The 18596-nt window shown below is 46.2% G+C and overlaps 1 protein-coding gene across 2 annotated transcripts in view; it reads right to left on the bottom strand.

Annotated features, from left to right (window-relative positions):
• Window positions 1–1560: 1560 nt before the first annotated feature.
• Window positions 1561–18596, bottom strand: part of Pde7a (phosphodiesterase 7A) — a 91588-nt gene continuing 74552 nt past the window's right edge. Inside the window, exons 6-13 of one of the 2 annotated variants that reach the window (XM_050142081.1) lie at window positions 14843–14938; window positions 14398–14498; window positions 9166–9297; window positions 8626–8717; window positions 6685–6829; window positions 5975–6071; window positions 5425–5505; window positions 1561–3279 (exon numbers count right to left, since the gene is read on the bottom strand). In XM_050142081.1, coding sequence (XP_049998038.1) covers window positions 3074–3279; window positions 5425–5505; window positions 5975–6071; window positions 6685–6829; window positions 8626–8717; window positions 9166–9297; window positions 14398–14498; window positions 14843–14938 — 950 coding nt within the window. In that variant the 3' untranslated portion in view covers window positions 1561–3073. The remainder of the gene's footprint in view (window positions 3280–5424; window positions 5506–5974; window positions 6072–6684; window positions 6830–8625; window positions 8718–9165; window positions 9298–14397; window positions 14499–14842; window positions 14939–18596) is intronic. The other variant, XM_050142082.1, reaches the window with a different exon arrangement.

Here is an 18596-nt window from a genome sequence, read left to right as displayed (position 1 = left end):
CTCACCTACCCCCTCTTCAGCACTGGACCCAGACTCCCAAATGGCTGCTACATCCTCAAAAATTCTTTGAAGTATCCAATTTCTCTTGAAATGTCATGAATTTTGCACTATGTATTTGCTTACTTTTTTATTTATTTTTTTAAGTGTGATTTGAATGTCGAAGAAGCAGGAGGCTGGCAGGTAATTCCCACACAGCTCTAAAGATCCGGGAGCATCACCTGGTTTCCCTTTGAGAAGCTGGAGAGAGGAAAGCTACACCTTGTCCAAGACCAGCATAGTCAGGGCGGAAGTCAACAGCCACCCTAGGCAGAGAAAAGGCTGAAGGAAGTAACAGGCAGGTCTAACAGAGTTCCCAGTCAAGCTACCATGTAGAAACAACTGTGGCAGATAGCCCCTAGAGCATCCGAGGGAAGAGGGCACCCCAGTCCACAGCTATGGGTATCAGCAGGTATCCCCACAGGGAGATGGGTGCATGAGGAAACGCGTCCCTTGCTCAGAGTCCTTGCTCACTGAGTAAACCAGCTGCTCCTACTTTGGCTTCCCAAGGAGAGTTGCCTAAAGGGAGAGAATGATTGGTCGTTACATTTCTCATTGCAAAATAAAATCCAAGACTGTTCTCTACAACATCAGCTATTGTGAGCTTACGGTGAGTTTCTTGTGAGCGTACAGGAATTTCGTCAGCCCCTAGACAGCCAAATAGCCATCACGCTGCCACTGTATGGGTGGCCAGTGGCTTTCTTCAAGTAACAGCATATCCGGTACCTACAATGACTAACTGAGCCAAGTGTGGGCATGGACCACTTGAAATGAGGCTGTCTAAGCTGAGATGTGGTGTATGTTTAAAATATACATTGAATCTCAAACAACACCCACTTCTAAAAGTAAAAAGGTAAAGAAAGTATCTTTTAAAATTATCATATGCTTAAATAAAATATTTGGGATATAAGAGTACTGAAGTTCTGTCTTTATGTAGAAAACAGTGAGGTCACTCAAGTGGGTTCTGTAAAGCTTCTACTTTCTTCTAGAGAGTTAAGGACAGAAATGTCTGACCTTAAAGTTTGTCCTAGTGAACTAGGCCTGGGAAGGTCGAAAGACCACTCTTTAACTAGCATGGGAAATGGTGTCACACACCTTAAATCCCAGGAGACAGAAGTGGGGAGATCCGTGTGAGTTTGAGGCCAAGTGTCTACACTGTTAACAGGCCATCTGAGACTAGGGAGACCCTGTGTCAGAAAGAAGTGTCAGTGGCTTTTGCTTACGCTGCTTTGGAAAGGCCGATAAATACTGCTGGTACCTTCTGCCCTTTTCAGTGAGTGATTTCTTAGGCAGTTCCCAACGGTGGGAACAAAATGCTGGGAAGTCAAGCACCATCCATACTAGGCAAGACTGATCAAACTGAACCGGGCCTTGGCACACAGAAGCCAGAGGACGGTGTCTGCACACTGCTGAGACTGCAAAGCACCCAGGAGTGCATGGACGAGCCACCAGCTGACGGGCCACCTAGTTGGTAATTCAGCGCATGGTTTCCAAAGGATTGAGAGGTGAGGTAAAATGCAAAGATTAAAAGGAGAAAAGACCAATTTTTATTCATCAAAAGTTAACAGCAACAGGCACATGTTTAAATGAGTATGGCAAAGCCTTTTACAAACGGCTTTGCACTCAAGCTTCCTCCCAAGATGGCTGTTGCAACTGTAAACATAATAAACAGTCTTTACAGTAACAAGGGAATTACAAAGTAACTAAAAGCACCGTTTCTCTTAAAACTAGATTACAGTTGTGCTTGCTGTACATAAAACCATTGAAAACAAATTACAAAAGTGGAATGTTTTGTCTAAAATTAGTCCTTAAATTTTATCCTAGAAAACATGTATTCACATCAAAAGGCCCACCAAAGCGTAACGTTTCATCAGAGGGAGGGACAAGAAACAATGCACTTTTCAAATCAAAACGAGAAGTTTGGTCGCTTAGCTTTGTGCATAGTTGAAGGCACCTGGAGCAATCTTACAGCTTTGCCTCCCTTCCCTCCCCAAGTGTGGCTGCTCACTAGGTCACATTCTCCAACAATAAATAAAAGCTTACATTTCCAATCCTTTCCCACACGGACGGACAGAACATGCACAGCCAGACATGCACAAACATGCACGTACGTAAACACACACACACACACACAGTCACACGACATACCTCTCACGCACTGCAGCGAAAGGGACTTAGTTCCCTTGGTCTGAAGGACACACTTCCCCATCCCACTTTATTTCAGATCGGCAAATACCCTGAGCTGATTATGGTGTGTTAAACATTCCACCTTTTCCTTGCATGTGCAGGTCACGTGTACAGTAGTGAAAACAACATGCAGTGTCTTCAGAGTCAGGACACAGCTGGGACACTGGTGTTCCGGCCCTCCCGCCCCAGAGGAAAAACCAAGAGTTAAAAATCTGCAGGGCCAAACAGCACAGGAGTGAAGTGCTTGGTGCTGTGTGACAGCCGCTCCCTCTCCAGCGCAAAGACAAAACAGCGAAGGAAAGGGAGGCTCTGAGGGCATCCAAAGAAGAAAAAGGCAAACCACCTGAGAGCTGCAGTCTCCAGCTGGAGCTGGGACTGTCTCAGTGGTTCCTTCACAATCGTGCTCCAAGGCAATTTAGAACCAGTATTTCAGAGTTGATTGTAAACATTGAGTCTTGCCAGAGGCAGCAGAGGCTGGGCGCTTCACATTTCTGTTTTCTCAGAGAGAACATAGTGGAAGGGGCAGATGGTTTGTGGAATAGGGCAGGTCAGATCGAGATTCTGCTGAGATTCAGTTCAAGTTTCAGGGCTTGACGTAGCAAATCTTCCTTTGATGATCCTTTCTGGTTCACCTGCTGAGCTTTGCATATTCAAGGTTTCACACAAAAGCCAGATGCATATTGCTGCATAGTCAGTCTTATCATTAAAAAGTGGGCTCCAATGATCCAACAGAGGAAACCTCAATAATAAATAATGCTGGCATCATTTCCTTGGAAACCAGTTCTTCACCTTGAGACCCCTTTCACATTTCCACAATCTTGCAGGAGGGAGCTGGTCCCACTGGTTCAGGTTAGGATAACCGATTTTCCTGAGTTAGTAACTGTGAGTTGAGCTGAAAGGCAGCGTTCGCATCCTCGCTGCCGGGCGGTTGTCTCTGCAGTCCCTTCCAGCTGGCTTTATTCAGCCCCACATGGCCGAGCATTGTCTGTGACAGCCTTGTATCCGAAAACCTGGCCCACTCCGTAAATAATGGCTCCACCAGGTAGGTCATAAACCCTTGAGAAAGAGGGGAAAAGCCATTAGGAGATGCCTTGAATAGATCGTCAAAACATCTGGAGTTTCAATGCTCTTCAGGCCCACTCTACTGTTACCAGGATATTTCCACAAGGTCTGGGTGTGTGCACATGTCATTCACCAATGTGCATTTCCAGAGGTGAGCTGGCCAGGATCACCCGGCCTCTGCGACTTTCTCTCAGCTGAACAGCCACATCCTACTTAAGCCGTATGTGATGGTCATGTCAGCCTAAGGGCACTAGTACAGGACACAACTTAGGATATCGGCCAAGAGGTGGCTGCATCCCTTCCTCAGAGATGGAATATTACATCTGGCATGGCTTAGTATTTACAATGTCAACTCCTGAGAAGAAGCAGTCAGTCTAAAAATCCTGAAACTAATTTTAAAAAAGATTATTAAAATGAGAAGAGCACTGTACATGCGGGCGTCAGAGGGCAGCTCGCGGGAGCTGGTTCTGGTCTAACATTGTGGGTCTGAGTCTCAAAGATGACCTTCAACTTCTGACCCTTCTTCGTTATAAAAATGCTGAGTTAATAAAATCACAATTTAAAAATACATGTTTTCATTCATGTGTGTTTGAGTGTTCTTAGAGGCAGAGGCCAGAAGAGGGCTGGAGTTACGTATGCACCACCTGATGTGCTGCTTCCAACACAGCCCGTGAGAGCAGCCTGAGCCGGGGAAGTCCTTCCTTTAAACCAGAGAGCCATTTCCTCAGGAAAAAGACCTTCAGGGGGCTATGTGCACTACGCATCCACCTAGCCTGCATTTCCCCTTTCCCTGTATTTCACCTGTTCTTTGAACTTGAGAACCCTTGAAAATCAAGACGGGCTGGGCAGTGGTGGCACGTGACTTTAATCCCAGCACTTGGGAGGCAGAGGCAGGTGGATCTCTGAATTCGAGGCCAGCCTGGTCTACAAGAGCTAGTTCCAGGACAGGCTCCAAGACGGCAGATCGATGGTCTCATTAGCTCCACTATGAGAAAAACATCTGTCAGCCTTGGCCCCAGGAGTCAAGACTGGCTCCCACAGGCTCAGCACCATGCACTCCTCCAAGCTGGGCCTGTTTTCTGCATCTCTGCCTCTATAGTCGGCAGCCTTTCTGCCCTACGGGAAGATGCTTTGTACTCACCGAGCAGGTACCGCAGCTCTGCCGCAGCCTTCCGCCACACTATGCCTGTGCTAGCCGTGATGTTCATCAGCACTCGTCACTGTCTTCGGTCTCCCAACCCCAGCTGCCATATAAACACACTCTAACCCAGCTCCTGAGTGTCCTCCTACCTTCACAGCTCAATACAATACACTCAGCCTCAGGCCGTCCTCCCCATGAGCTTTCCAGTACACAGTTCCCTGAACTGTTAATTCTGAAGTGCTTCCCACCTCTAGGTTTGGTGGCTGTGGGACACCAGAGTCAAGAGCAAAGAGTGCTTGTGTGACATGTGCACACTCTGGGAGCCTGGAGACAGGAAGAAGGCTTTGATGGAAGTGACGTGAGGCCAACAGGAGGGGCAGAGCAGGGAGAGGGAATGTTGGGGAATATTATTTTAAGGTGTGTTACTTTTGTTTATGTTGCATTTGTTTAACTCTGTGAAGCTGTGCTACTGTGCCTGTCCAAAACACCTGATGGTCCTAGTAAGGAGCTGAACAGCCAGCAGCAAGGCAGGAGCAAGAATTGGCAGGGGCTGGCAGGCAGGGAGGATAAATACGAGGAGAACTCTGGGAGAGAAAGATCTGGGAACGAGCAAGGAAGGAGGAGAACTTCAGGGGCCAGCCACCCAGTTACACAGCCAGGCACAGAGTAAGAAGAAAAAAAAAAAGGTATATATAGGAATAGAGAAAGAAAAGTCCTGAGGTCAAAGATATGATGGGATAATTTAAGAAAAGCTGGCAAGAAACAAGCCAAGCTAAGGCTTGGGATAAGCTTCCATGTGTGATTTATTTGGGAGCAAGGTGGTGGGCCCCAAAAGAGCCAAAAGGGGAAAGAATAAAATATCAACAAGGGACAATGGTTAAGATTTCCTCAAATGGTTAAGAGTCCTTTGTTTTGAATAATTTTCTAGTCTAGTCTTAACAAAATCAAAATGAATGGAATTTTTTTTAAACTAGTTGCAACAAATTGTACATAGTTACCAATCTGGATGTTGGCAATGGACTCAGTCTGACGATCACAAAGTGGACTCACACCCAAATGGTACTTTTTTTCTATATCTCCTATAAATGAAGAGAGAGAGAGCCACGTTAAGATGGAGCAGCTCTGCGGTATAAATCTATTAGGAATACCTTCTCTGTCTGTAAATTTACTGGGAGAACATCACACAATCCTCACGAGAGGATTAAACAAGTGACATAAAGCTTGCCAAGTTGATGTCACTATTTACGTGGACCAAATAAAGTATTTCTTGTAGATGTTCCCCCCAAGACTAATTCTGTCAGTATTTTCAAACATGCCTCGCCTGCTCACACGGTCCTGCGCTCCACAGAGGTGAAGGGATGGGGTAACCGCAGAGCCATCTGCCTGCAGGGTCAGGTTTCCCGCCTACTTTCTGTACAGTCGTGAGTGCACAGTAGTTCCCAAACATGCTCCGGGTGTTACTGGCCATGCACACACCGACCGTGAATAGTTGTTAACAACATAAAGCATCTACGGTGCGACTCCTCTCCACACAGCACTGTAACCTGCCTTGGTGGAAGAATTCCTCCGTTACTTTTTCACTCCACTGCTTGCTTAGCTCCCAACTCCGACAGGGGTTACAGATGTCAGCACATTTCAAGGCCATCTAGCAAACAAAATGGTAAAGCCATGTTAGAAGAGAAGACCTGAGTTGCACCAAGCTTTAATATTCCCCAACAGTGAAGAACTCGGAAGAGACAGAGAACCTGGGCTCGTAGCTCAGTGTAGGGCATGCGTTTAGTGTGCCTGGGTCCAGAACCAAATAAAAACGGAAGTCAGCAAACAGGAAAATCCTGTGAGGAAAAGTCATCCTGTCATATTAACTTTACGCTGCCACCCATCTACCAATTATCTGTGCAGACTGCTGGTCAAGAGGCTGAACCAGAACTACCCTCGGCAGTCCCAAGCAGGCACAATGACTGGATCAAAGTATCGACAACCCCAGAGAAACCATCTACTCCTTGCTCCCCTTCATGTGAGAATTCATCAGAATAAGCAGCCACTGTTGACTGGGTGCCCTTCTTCACTCTTCCTCGGAAACCTCGGATATGAAAAGTACCAAAGTCACGTCCTTCTGGAAGGGAGCGTGCTAACTGAGTAGCTTCTCTTTCTTTACAACCCACCCTGAGAAAATAGGCTGCTACAATATGTCGTTTTTGCTCTACCTGTCCCTCCCATGATTTATCCTGGAAACAGAATCTTTGCAGCTTGGACTTTACCTGTAGAACCAAATGCCTATGTCTGCCATCGTCAAGGTGTAAGTCACCTCTGTCCAAGTGAGATCTAAACAATGACAGGTACTCGTTCTGGCGGCTGATATCTGTGGCTAGTATCAGAGCACCTATCTGGGTCTCCATCTGTTGCCTGGAGATAGAGAAACAATAAAGGAGACAGTTATACTTTTTATTTATTTTCTCCCTTAAGCTTAAATATTCAGAAAGCTTTACAAAACCCTAAAATACCTGCCAGTTGATTTAAACTTGATATATAAAAAAAGTATTGTGAAGAATGCATTAAAAAACTATTAAAATAATCAAAAGTAAAACTGAGAATTTACAGGGACCTATCACTATGCTAGGATTTCAAAGGGGTCACTTTATTCTGTCAGCCAAAGTGCAGTTATCTACTTAAAAGGGGAAACGGTCAATGAACACTCAAGTGCTGATTGAGAAACTTCTGAGGAATTTTCTTAGAAATCCCTGTGTGCACAGCAAACGAGTGTCTTATCTTTTGGTGCCCAGGACCTAAAAGTCAGAAAATGATATAGAGAAAACGCTAGCACATTCAACTGTCCCGAGACACTTTGGGAGAGCTGCTTAATAAGATCCTGATAAAATTCTACTCAGTAGTTGAATCAAGAGTGAGAGAGATGTTTAGTGATGAACGCGCAAACTCTTCTACCAGAGGACTTGGGTTGATTCCCAGCGTCCATGCATACTACCCATACAGTAACTGCAGTTTCGGGGAGTCCCTCTCTCTCCTGGCTCTCGGGCACCAGGAACACACGCATGCAGTGGTGAATGGATTTACATGCAGGCAAAGCTCCCATGCACAAAGTCAATCATCTATATAAGTATATTCGAATTTTCTGGAGGGAAACGCAATGTGTTAAAACGGAGAGATACACTGTGTCATTTTAAAAACTGCCTCATGGATAACAAGAGAAAGACACTTAAAAAAAATGTCCTTACAGGGTTACAGTAAGCACATCTCCGTGTTAACAATAAGGAGGCCTCAGCAAGGCCAGCGAGACGGCTCAGTGGGAAGAGCACTTGCCTCGCCCTGTGACCTGAGTTCACCCTGGGGACCCCAGAGGAAGGAGACATATGACGGCTGAGAGCAGTCTCAGGCCTCTGCACGCGTGTGCACTGCAGCACACCTGTGCCCAAACACACATTTAGAAATAGGTGAAAAAAAACTGAATTTTTAAAACAAATGGTGAAAGTATGAAAGACCACGCTGATAGGGAATGAGATGTTTTTGCCACCACTATCACGTTGGACTAACTGACATTACTGTTTTTTTTTTTTTCTGTTAGACCACTAGAATGGCCTATTTAGTATTAAGCTATTTTTCTAAGCTATTCTCTGTCATTCTTTTTCTTCACTATTTTGCCCGACAGCTCGACAGGTGGTGCTAAGACTGTACTTCTGTGGCACAGGGCTTTGGGACACTTATGGTTGTGTTGGCTTCGAAGGTGTTCTGAGGTCTGGAGGGTCTGGTTACTCAGTGTCTACTTCCTGTGCAATCTTTCAGGTACAGACCTGATTCCTCTGTCAGCAAAGCATGAAGAGGTAGGTAAAACCACCAGACCAATGTGTGTGGAGGTTTACAGTCCTCAGAGAGACAGAATATCTCTTGTAAGGTAAAGAGCCAGCGAAATTCTAAAGCCTACCCAATAGGCTGGATAGAGCTTTCTTTGGACTCAGTGCTGGGAGTGGATGTCTGAGGCACCGTGTGGCTGCTGGCAGCTAAGCAGGTCCTCTCAAGAACAGCAAGTTCTCTTAACTGCTGAGCCCTTGCTTCAGCTCCACTATTTTGACAATTTTAAAAAAGATACATTCAGTTTAACAAACCTGAAAACTATGGAACACCTGAATAATAACATAATTCCCAAACCTTTATAAACTAGCTTACTAACCAATTTTGATCCACCTTACCTGCTTTCCAGTGGCAAATGCGAGAATAAACCAGATTCTCTCAACAAGCCCACTGCCGATCTCCAGTGGTGGTTTTCCAGGACTGAGGTATTCTAGGAAGAGAGTTCTCTGTTACCTAACAGTCATTTCTGAGCATAAAAAGCATCTGTCAGCAATATTAGCTTGGTTAAAGCTTCAACAATCTTTGGAGACTGACTTCCACTACCTTTACCTCCTTCCAAACACTGAACAACATGGAATGCCAAGTATTAAAGCATTATCACTTTATTTGTGGACGGGGGAATGTATCTGTGGTGTGAGCAGCGTGCACATACGCACGTGTGTCAAGGCCAGTGGGCAACCCTGGATGCTGCGCCTCAGGAGCCATGCACATGGTTTCCTGAGGCCGTCTCATGCTGGCCTGTACCTCGTCGGTTGGCTGGTCAGCTAGTGGGCTCAAAGGATCCTGTCTCTCCTCGGTGCTGTGTTTTAAGCCATACCAAAACAAAACAAAACAAACAAACAAAAAAACAAATTAATTCTCAATGAGACTGTACTCACCTTGTATAAAGTTGCCAGATAATGGTTGGTTTTAATAAGGAAAGGCTGATTAACACCTGGGTGGTCCAGATCATGAGTGGCAGCTGCAATTAAGCTCAGCAAGATATCCCAAGGAGTTACAGAATTGGCAAGCTAAAGTGTAAGAAAAGAAGAATTAATCACAAACACACCTGAAATATACTCTACCACTAGGAGCCAATAGGGTGGAGGGTCTCCTCACTGCCTGTCGCTTCTTCAGTGGACTGCTCCTTAGCGCGATCAGGAGCCTGCCAGGTAATGGCTCATGGGATGATGCAGCCTGCAGGCTGTGATGCACGGTGTACTGCATGGTGTGATGCAGTGTACTGCAGGCCGTGGTGCATGGTGTACTGCAAGCTGTGATGCACCGTGTATTGCAGGCTGTGGTATGGTGTACTGTATGCTGTGATGCATGGTGTACTGTAGACTGCGATGCATGGTGTACTGCAAGCTGTGATGCACCGAGTACTGCAGGCTGTGATGCATAGCACTACTTCAGGCTGTACTGCAGGCTGTGGTGCATGGTATATTGCAGGCTGTGATGCATGGCACTACTGCAGGCTGTGATGCATGGTGTACTGCAGGCTGTAATGCATGGTGTACTGCAAGCTGTGATGCATGGGTACTGCACCCTGTGATGCATGGTGTGCTGCACGCTGTGATGCATGGTGTGCTGCAGGCTGGAGTACTACAGGCTGCGATGCATGGAGTACTGCAGGCTGTGGTCCATGGTGTACTGCAGGCTGTGATGCATGGAGTACTGCAGGCTGTGGTCCATGGTGTACTGCAGGCTGTGATGCACAGTGTACTGCAGGCTGTGATGCACAGTGTATTGCCTGATGGACAGTCTATCTTGATACTGCCTTACTTTCTCCACACAACTAAAAAGAGCTAAGACAGGAACACTCCTCCTCAGAAACAATGACCCTAAACTGACAAACAGATTTGTTTATTTTCATCCTATGGAGAGATGGCCACATTTAGGACAGTGAAGTCATGCCAGAAAACAAATTTCATTGATAGCAATTAAATGTTACTCTTAGTAATTATCACCAAACTTAAACAACAAATAACCATAGTCAAAGTTTATTATAAGCTGACTGAAATCTTCTATAATAGAAGTAGTCACCTTGAGTGTCACCAGCTCTCATGAGGCAGCCCTTTCTGGAAACTTGTACTCGCTCTGGAAGGCCCAAGTCCAGGACACAGGCTGCTTTGTGACCCATCCCCTTGCCCTCCTTCAGCCTTGGCAAAGGGCACATCTGTGCCCACAGCCCTTTACGAACCCTGCCACAGCTGCGCTCATCTGAACACATTTTTATCCAGGTCCACTTTAGGATTATTTGTTCCCTGAGCTTCTACAACCTTGTAACCTAACAGGGAAAATTTCTGAGCCGCAATCACTGATAATGCTAACATATGGAAGAGAGGATGTCAGTGAGATCATAAATAGGTTCAGATTCAAATTGGGCTATTTCCTTCCCATGCCAGAGTAACTCTCCTTCTACCCCAGTCACACGCCACTGAGTATGTGCAATCTAGGAAGCTAGCGTGTCTGGAGATTCTGATTTACTGTTGGGGTGGGGAACCCAAGCCATGGCATGTGTATGAAGGCCAGAGAAAACCTTTCAGGAGGGGTGTTTTCCTTCTGCTGTCCAGAGACTGGCCGGGGCAGCGCTCTTAGTGATCACCACAACAGCCCTGGGAGGTTTCTACATAGAGAATATATACGATTTCTCTTTGTATTTTACAAGTTAGTTAGTGCATGCACAAGCTCAATATGGCAAAGTTAGTAACGAAAATTACTTCCTCCCCAGAAAATATGTTTAAAAATCAAACTTAAAAGCATAATATATTCATTAATTCTTTGAGAATTTTATGCCTGTATACAAAGTGCGCTGATTATACTCACCCGACTCCTGCCTTTACTTCCTCCCAGATCCACCTCTCACCTACCTACAAACTTCATGTTCTCTTTAAAAAAAAAAATGAATCCAGCAGAATCTAATTTGAGCTGCTCATATACTCATGGGCGTGGGGCTGTCCACTGCAGTACAGTCAACCTACAAGGCCCACACCCTTAGAGGGAACTCATTTTCCCTGCCCAGGAGTCATCAACTGTCAACAGCTCTTCTGCTAGGGACAGCGCCTCCCCTGACGTGCCTCCCCGAACATGCTGACTTGATCTTGTGTGGGTCCTGGGAAGGAAAACATGGCTGCTCTGCCCAGGCCCTTCTGACCCCTGGCTCTTACAGTGTATCCACCCCCTCTTTCTCTATTGTCCCTGAGTCATGTACAGAAGGATATGATATAATTTAACTATCCTATTTATGGTTGAGAAGTCCATAGTACTTCTCTGCACTGATAGCCAAGGCTGGCCTTGACCCCTGAACTTCTAATCCTCCTGCCCTCTTCCTTCAGAATGCTGGAGGAGAATGTGCATTATCATGCCCAGTTTTCTAAGGTGTTTAGAACCGAACCTATGGCTCTCCAGCAAGCCAAGCTGGCATTCTCCCAAACGATCTACATCCCCAGCCCTAAAAGCAAATTTTTAGAAGCACTAATAAAGATAAACAGAAGGGAGACTGTAAATCAAGCAGACTCTCCTGTGACACATAAATGAATGGGCAAGGCAGTATATATGTAAATGAACACCTAACTTATGAACACACATGGGAGTATATGTAATGAACACCCAGTTTATGAATGGCATGAGGTTATAAATATAGTGGCATGTCTTATTAAGCAACATAGTAAAGTATTCTATTCTTGTGATAAGAGTAGAGGTGGTAAAATAACAGAGAAGTACTTTCCTGGGGGAAAAAATGGTAACTCGGATTTATTGCAAAAGACACAGAACTTTACAGTCTCAGGTAAAAGATGAAACATGCAAAGAAGCAAACAAAGTTTTTAAAACTCTGTCGGAGGGTTGAGGGTAGCCCAGTGGGGTGAGAACAGCTGCCTCAGGCTGATGCCTAGAAATCCTCGAAAGATCTAACTCCTAAATGTTGTCCTTTCTCCTCTCCACTCAAAACTGGCATACTCGTGACCCCGCCCCCACAAATGCACAATAATAACAGTGAAGTCTGTGGGGGAAAACATAAAAGAAAGTCACATACTTAAAGTGGAAGAATGATTAAAAATTTTTCTGTTTAAAACTTTTACTAGAGGGGCTGGAGAGATGGCTCAGAGATTAAGAGCATTGCCTGCTCTTCCAGAGGTCCTAAGTTCAATTCCCAGCAACCACATGGTGGCTCACAACCATCTGTAATGAGGTCTGGTGCCCTCTTCTGGCCTGCAGGCATACAGACAGATGGAATATTGTATACAAAATAAATAAATATTTTTTAAAAAATAAAAAAAACCTTTTACTAGAACGAGAACTTTGTAACAAATATAAGTAATTTGATGATGTGTGCACATGTGTGTATGTGGGTGTTATGTATGCGTGTAAATGCATGTGCAAAGGATGCTTTGGAAATCTGAGGACAACCTCGAAGTGTTGCTCTCGCTCACCTAACTTCAACTGAGACCTAGGTCTCTGTCTTCCCACAGCACAAGCCAGGACAGCTGCCTGCCACGCTCCAGGGACGGAATTCCCCGCCTCCCGCCTCTGCAGAAGTGCAGGGATTACAGACACTGCATCTAACTCCTATAGAGGCTCGAGGATTCAAACCCAGGTCCTCGTGCTTGTGCGCCAAGCCCTTTGGCCCTCTGAACTATCTCCCCGGCTGTCCTAGTCTTCATCCCTATTACTGTGCTAAACACTAACCCCTGGCAATTTGGAGGGGAAGTTTGTTTCACCTAACTCTCCAGGTCACAACACGCCATCCATGGGAACTGAAGCGGGAGCCACGGAGGGATGCTGCTTACTGGTTTGCTCAGGACCTCTAAGAAGAACATAGCGCATGCCTACCTGCTTAGGGATGGCACCACCTATACTGGGGGAGATCCTCCTACATCAATTAATAATTCAGAAAACACCTCACAGATCTGACCGCAGGCCAATCTGATCTGGACAATCTGCGGTTGAGGTCCCTCAGTCCAGGTTAGCCTAGGCTGGTGTCAAGGTGCTAGTGGATGATTAATGTGCCTCCAGACACAACTGTTTAGAGTTTTTATGTAACCTTGAACTTTTCTGAGGCAGTCTCCCAAGTACTTAGACACATGAACCACCCCACCTGGCTAGGAGGATTTTTAGAAAGACAAATGTTGTTAGTGAAGGGCTACTGATTCCAGTAATATGAGAGCTCTAGGGAATAGAAACTACAAATCTTTTAGTCTATGAAAGTCAGATTTCTGCATCTATCTATAGAACTAGCTTCATGGCCTTTTCCAACAAAACAGAAAGCTAGTGAGGAGGGGCATCCTTCAGTGAGGTTCTCTGTTTGCTGGCAGTATGCTGATTTTCCTCTGTAACAGTCACCACAACGGCCATCACCATTTTAATGTAAGATATCAGCACCCTGCCCCAGCAGCCTGACAGTATGTATTTTCTACATTAGGCAATAACAAGAACCACAACGGATCTTTCAGGTCAAACTTTCTTCTTTCTCTTTTTTCTTTTCAGGTCAAAATTTCTACGTCACTGACAAGCAGCCAGCTGGCCACTTACGACGTCAGTAAACGTACAATGTAAGGAACACTGCTCAGCAGATACCAGCTCCTGACAGGCTGGGGCAAGAGGAAGCTGCTGTGCACTTCAGTCTGGCCTAAAGCCCCTGGCAATCCTGCTGCCGCAGCTTCTCAAGTGCTGGGATTTACCGGTGTGAGTCACTACACCTGCCTTAAAGTCAGGCTCTTATATCAACGGCCAGGACAAGATCAGTGTTTAAGCACTGTTCTCAAGTGGGCTTGCATGCCTGCAAACAGACAGAAGAACACTTTCTCAGGCCTATGCCCCATGCTCCCAGGTGCTGCCTTGGCATGCCCAACAATCTCACATGGAGGATATTTGAAAACAAAGTTATATCTGTACTGAACAGAGCCCACGAGGGACTCAGTCAAATGTCAAACACTCACACAGAGCCCAGGATTCTGAGAGGTCTGGGCCCAGTTCTCTAGTTTTTCCTCTTACAGCCACATCAATCGTTTGATTTCACTCTTATAGAAGAAACTTCTGAATTTGAGCGGAACCACTAACTTATGGAAATGTAAGTCCAAAGAAATGAATTACCTTGTGACTTTCACCTGAAGTCCGCACCCGCTGCTTACCTTAGGTTCCTTTAGGTAACAGTGCATAGCCTGAGTAACGTCCGCAGCGTGGACTGCATTGTGGTAAGGATTTTGACTGTGGTAATCTTCTTGAATCATAACTGCACACACATACAAAAAAGACTAAGTTTTTACTCTCCAAGAGGGACATCCAAGTACTGAAAAGTGGTCGTCACAGATACTTTCCATGTGGCTACCAACTCAAATTGTCCACATTCTAAGAGATTCACTTCAATTCAGCCAGTCGCCGGCATTTTAGTATAATGCCACAGTAGGGAGCATGCAGAAAAGAACACAGCGGCAAGGCCAGTTGCTGTGTGGCCTGTCACACATGTCTGTCACTGACCCAAATGTGCAGCTCCAAGCTCGTGTGGTCCTGAACAGTTTGTTCTAGCTACACAAGTTCTCGTACAATCTTATTTTTAAATGGGCTCCAGTCACTTACCTAAAAATCGACGGAGTTTCACCATATCTAAATGGAAGTACTCAATCAATCCATGAAGACTAAATAAATGAAAGGTTAAACTTACTAGACTATTTCCTAGAAAAGAAAGAGGAGAGGCCATGTTAGAAGGACGGGCAAGGTCAGAAGGCTACTACTCCAGACAGCGACTCCGACCATGAACCTGGGAACGGCACCCGTGACCACTCTGCAGCTCCTTACGTATACACTTTAAGTGTTAACATCTTCATTCCATTCTAATAAAAAGGATGTTGCAGTTTCCCACAAAGAACTGAAAGATAAAATCTTTCAAGGACTTTCAGGTTAATTTTTTAAAGGCACCAAAATAATACTCAATAGTAGAGTATGGGAGAACTGAGCACATGCCAACCCAACTTTACAAGTGCTTCACAGAAATTGCAGACCTATAGCACACAGCTTTGGCTGCAACCTTCCGAGGTGGAAACTGTTTATTTTTACCAAAACAGAACTAGGAAGGGACAGTCACCTTTTCAACGCTCCTAAAATAGAAGTTCTGAGCTAAACCTCTCGCCTTTTCCGTACTTGAGCAGAAAATCTGAGAGCTCCTGGGGGACGGGCGGAATGATAAACTTTATCTGAATAAAGCCAGGACCAGCCCTGCCCTGCGATCTCACTGTTTTGGTGAAATGCCTGTCACTTTGTAAAGCACCTATTTCTAAGACTGCCATTCTTCTTAAAACTCTAATGTGCTCATTTCCCACAGCCTCTGACTTATGTCATAGAAAAACAATCCCCAAGCCTTTAGCTTCCCTTCCCTTAAACATAAATCACCCACATCTCCTCCAAGACAGAGCCTGGTCCACTTTATTCATCAATCCATGCTCCCTTTCTCTCTTTCCTGTGATGTCTAAACAAGCACAAACACTGGACATGCTGTCTACCCCGTGGCTCTCCATCCACACACCTCCACTGGACATGCGGTCTGCCCCGTGGCTCTCCGTCCACACACACGCCACGGACATGCTGTCTACCCTGTGGCTCTCCGTCCACACACACGCCATGGACATGCGGTCTGCCCCGTGGCTCTCCGTCCACACACCACCACTGGACATGCGGTCTGCCCTGTGGCTCTCCGTCCACACACACGCCATGGACATGCTGTCCACCCTGTGGCTCTCGGTCCACACACACACTACCAGTGTGCATCTGCTTATGAATCCCCATCTCTACTATGCTTACTGTTCGCCTTCCCTGACAAAGCTCTCCAGGTTATATATTCTGTTAGATGTCTCAGAATTTTGGAGACTCCACCTACAGGACAAATATGCTATCGTAACAGTTAAACTGACCATTTTAAAGGGACTTAATCTCGTAAATTACTGTGTCATCGATAACAGTAACATATATGATGTTACATCTTTCCAAGTCTATGATTCTTGCTAAAATATGTAAAAGATACAATAAATGTCACACTAAGAATTTACAGTATTTAGGGAGGTTAACAAAGCATTAAGCAACAACCCATTAAGGCACTGTCAATAGAATCTACAGCCGAGCACAGGTCAACATGTAACAGTTCTGGAGCACCGTGGAGGCTCTGGTCAGTCACCGGGGCAGGCCATGGGGGCAGGCCATGCGGGCAGGCCGCAAGAGGATTTTTAAGTGTAAGAGAGAGAGAGAGAGAGAACTCTGTTTAGAGTAAAGCTGAACATGCAGGCCGGACCGGCCACTCTCCCTCCACAAGCCAGAGGCTCTCAGGAGCAACAGGCAGTGCCTCCCTGTAAGAGGAGAGCCAGACTAACTGCTCTCCCGCCAGGGGCAGAAAAGGAGACCGGGTGTGCCTGTCCTGGGTCAACCATTCCGCTCCTCCCCGTCTCCCTGTCCTCTCCCCTTACCACGGAGAGAGTACTAGAGTAGGAGATACAGACCACCACTGGATCAAGTAAGAAGGGGACACGCGGATATGTGCACACAAATCATACAGAGTTTTAGCTCGGAAAGGAAACCATTCCAACCACATAGTGCAAGCTGAAGAAGTGTTTTTCCTGCCCATTTGTGCAATTACATTTCTTCAAGTCGATCAAGGGGCGGTTGTTAGCTCCTAGAAAAGCCCGTTCAAGGGGGGTGGTCTAAAGAAAGGGGGTCAGTGATGGGGACTGACAGCAACTGTGGCCGGCAGAACCTGGGCTCTGACTAGCAGGCTGTATACTTTTTAAAATTAAATTTAGAAAAGAACAACCAACTATGTCAATGAATGACAGACATCCCAGTAGCCCCCAAACAGGCTATGAGCTACCAGCTTACAAGGCTGGCCTGTAGCAGTGTGGCTGGTACTGCTCCATCTGCATCTACCTCACGGTAACTGAAGTCATGTTTGTGCTGGATTAGCAAGGAAGAATTCCCCAAATCTTGCAGGAGGTGGGCCACCTAATATTTCACTGTCTGTGTTTTAAAAAAGAAAAGAAAAGAAAAGAACAGAAAGAGAAAAACAAGGCCAGGAGGAAGGCCAACAGCTTTCCCAGTAGGGCAGCCAGCTAGGGGGTGAGGAGAACAACAGAGCACCCAACCCCCTACGGCACCGGAGAGGCGGAGAGACGGGGAGGAACAAAGAGGAAGGGGCGTCAGGGCCCTCGCAGACAGAGGCAAACCTCATGCCTTCCACCACTGTGCGCATCAGTCTCATCTGCTTCCTGGCACCAGCGCAGAGTCAAGCAGGGGTGTGGAGAGGCCTTTCTCTGCCCCCAATGCTTAGAGGAAATAAAGGGACATTCAGCAAACAGCAGCAGGACTCACAGAGCTGTGTTTCTTCATCCGGAGGGCATAAGGAAAGCAGGGCAGTGAGACGGTTCAGTGGGTAAAGGGGCCTGCAGATGCAAATTCGACCGAGATGGAAGCCAGCGGCTCAGGAGAGAACCCGCTCAGCAAGGTGTCCTCTGGCTTCCACGTGTGCACTCGGACACGCGCAAACCCGGCTCCATAAGTACATACACACGTTTTCAGAAGGAAAGAAAAAGCAGGTATCTTCAGAGTACAGCGGGGGCAACATCCGTCAGTCCACCCTGGGCAACAGAAACACTAACTTCTGTGTGTCCTTTATTAAAAATCTACTGAGACAAAAAGGGCAGAGATGGCTGGCGTCACCAAGCATTCTGCCAAAGATTTTATTCTAAATAAAAAAAGGTTTCCAAATAGAATCCACTTTTGGATCCCAAAGAGAGTTAAAAAAAAAAAAAAGGCAATGCCAACAGCACATAAAACGGGCTGGGGGCAGGGCAGATTAGAATGACCTGTGAAAAATTTCTCTAAACCACTCTTTCTTGTCACAGATCTGAGAGCCCCACCTGAGCTACAGGTTCTTCTCCAGTATGGGGAGGCAGGGTCAGGGTGCTGCGGATGACATGCTGAACCTCTGCAGAAGATGGGGGGAAAGCCCGAGAAAGACCAACTGGTCAACCACGCCTCTGGGATAACCCCACACGGGAATACTGTGTCCAAAGATGGCAGTGTAACCGTCACGCGTTAAAGAAACTTGAACCGTGGGACTGAACGATCATGTGATCAAACCGGACTCTGAATGTGGCTGACAATGGGGGCTGACTGAGAAGCCAATGATAATGACACCGGGTTTTGATTCCACTGCATGTACTGGCTTTGTGGGAGCCTAGTCTGTTTGGATGCTAGACCTGGAGGGAGGGGGGAGGGCCCTGGACTTCCCACAGGGCAGGGAACTCTGACTTCTCTTAGGACTGGAGAGGGAGGGGGGAGGGGGAGGGGG

This window comes from Alexandromys fortis, unplaced genomic scaffold (genome assembly GCF_014885135.2).
Source record: "Alexandromys fortis isolate MF-2015 unplaced genomic scaffold, M_Fortis_MF-2015_v1.1 scaffold_41, whole genome shotgun sequence".
Lineage (NCBI taxonomy): Eukaryota > Metazoa > Chordata > Mammalia > Rodentia > Cricetidae > Alexandromys > Alexandromys fortis.
This window is presented reverse-complemented; position numbering and strand designations above follow the sequence as displayed.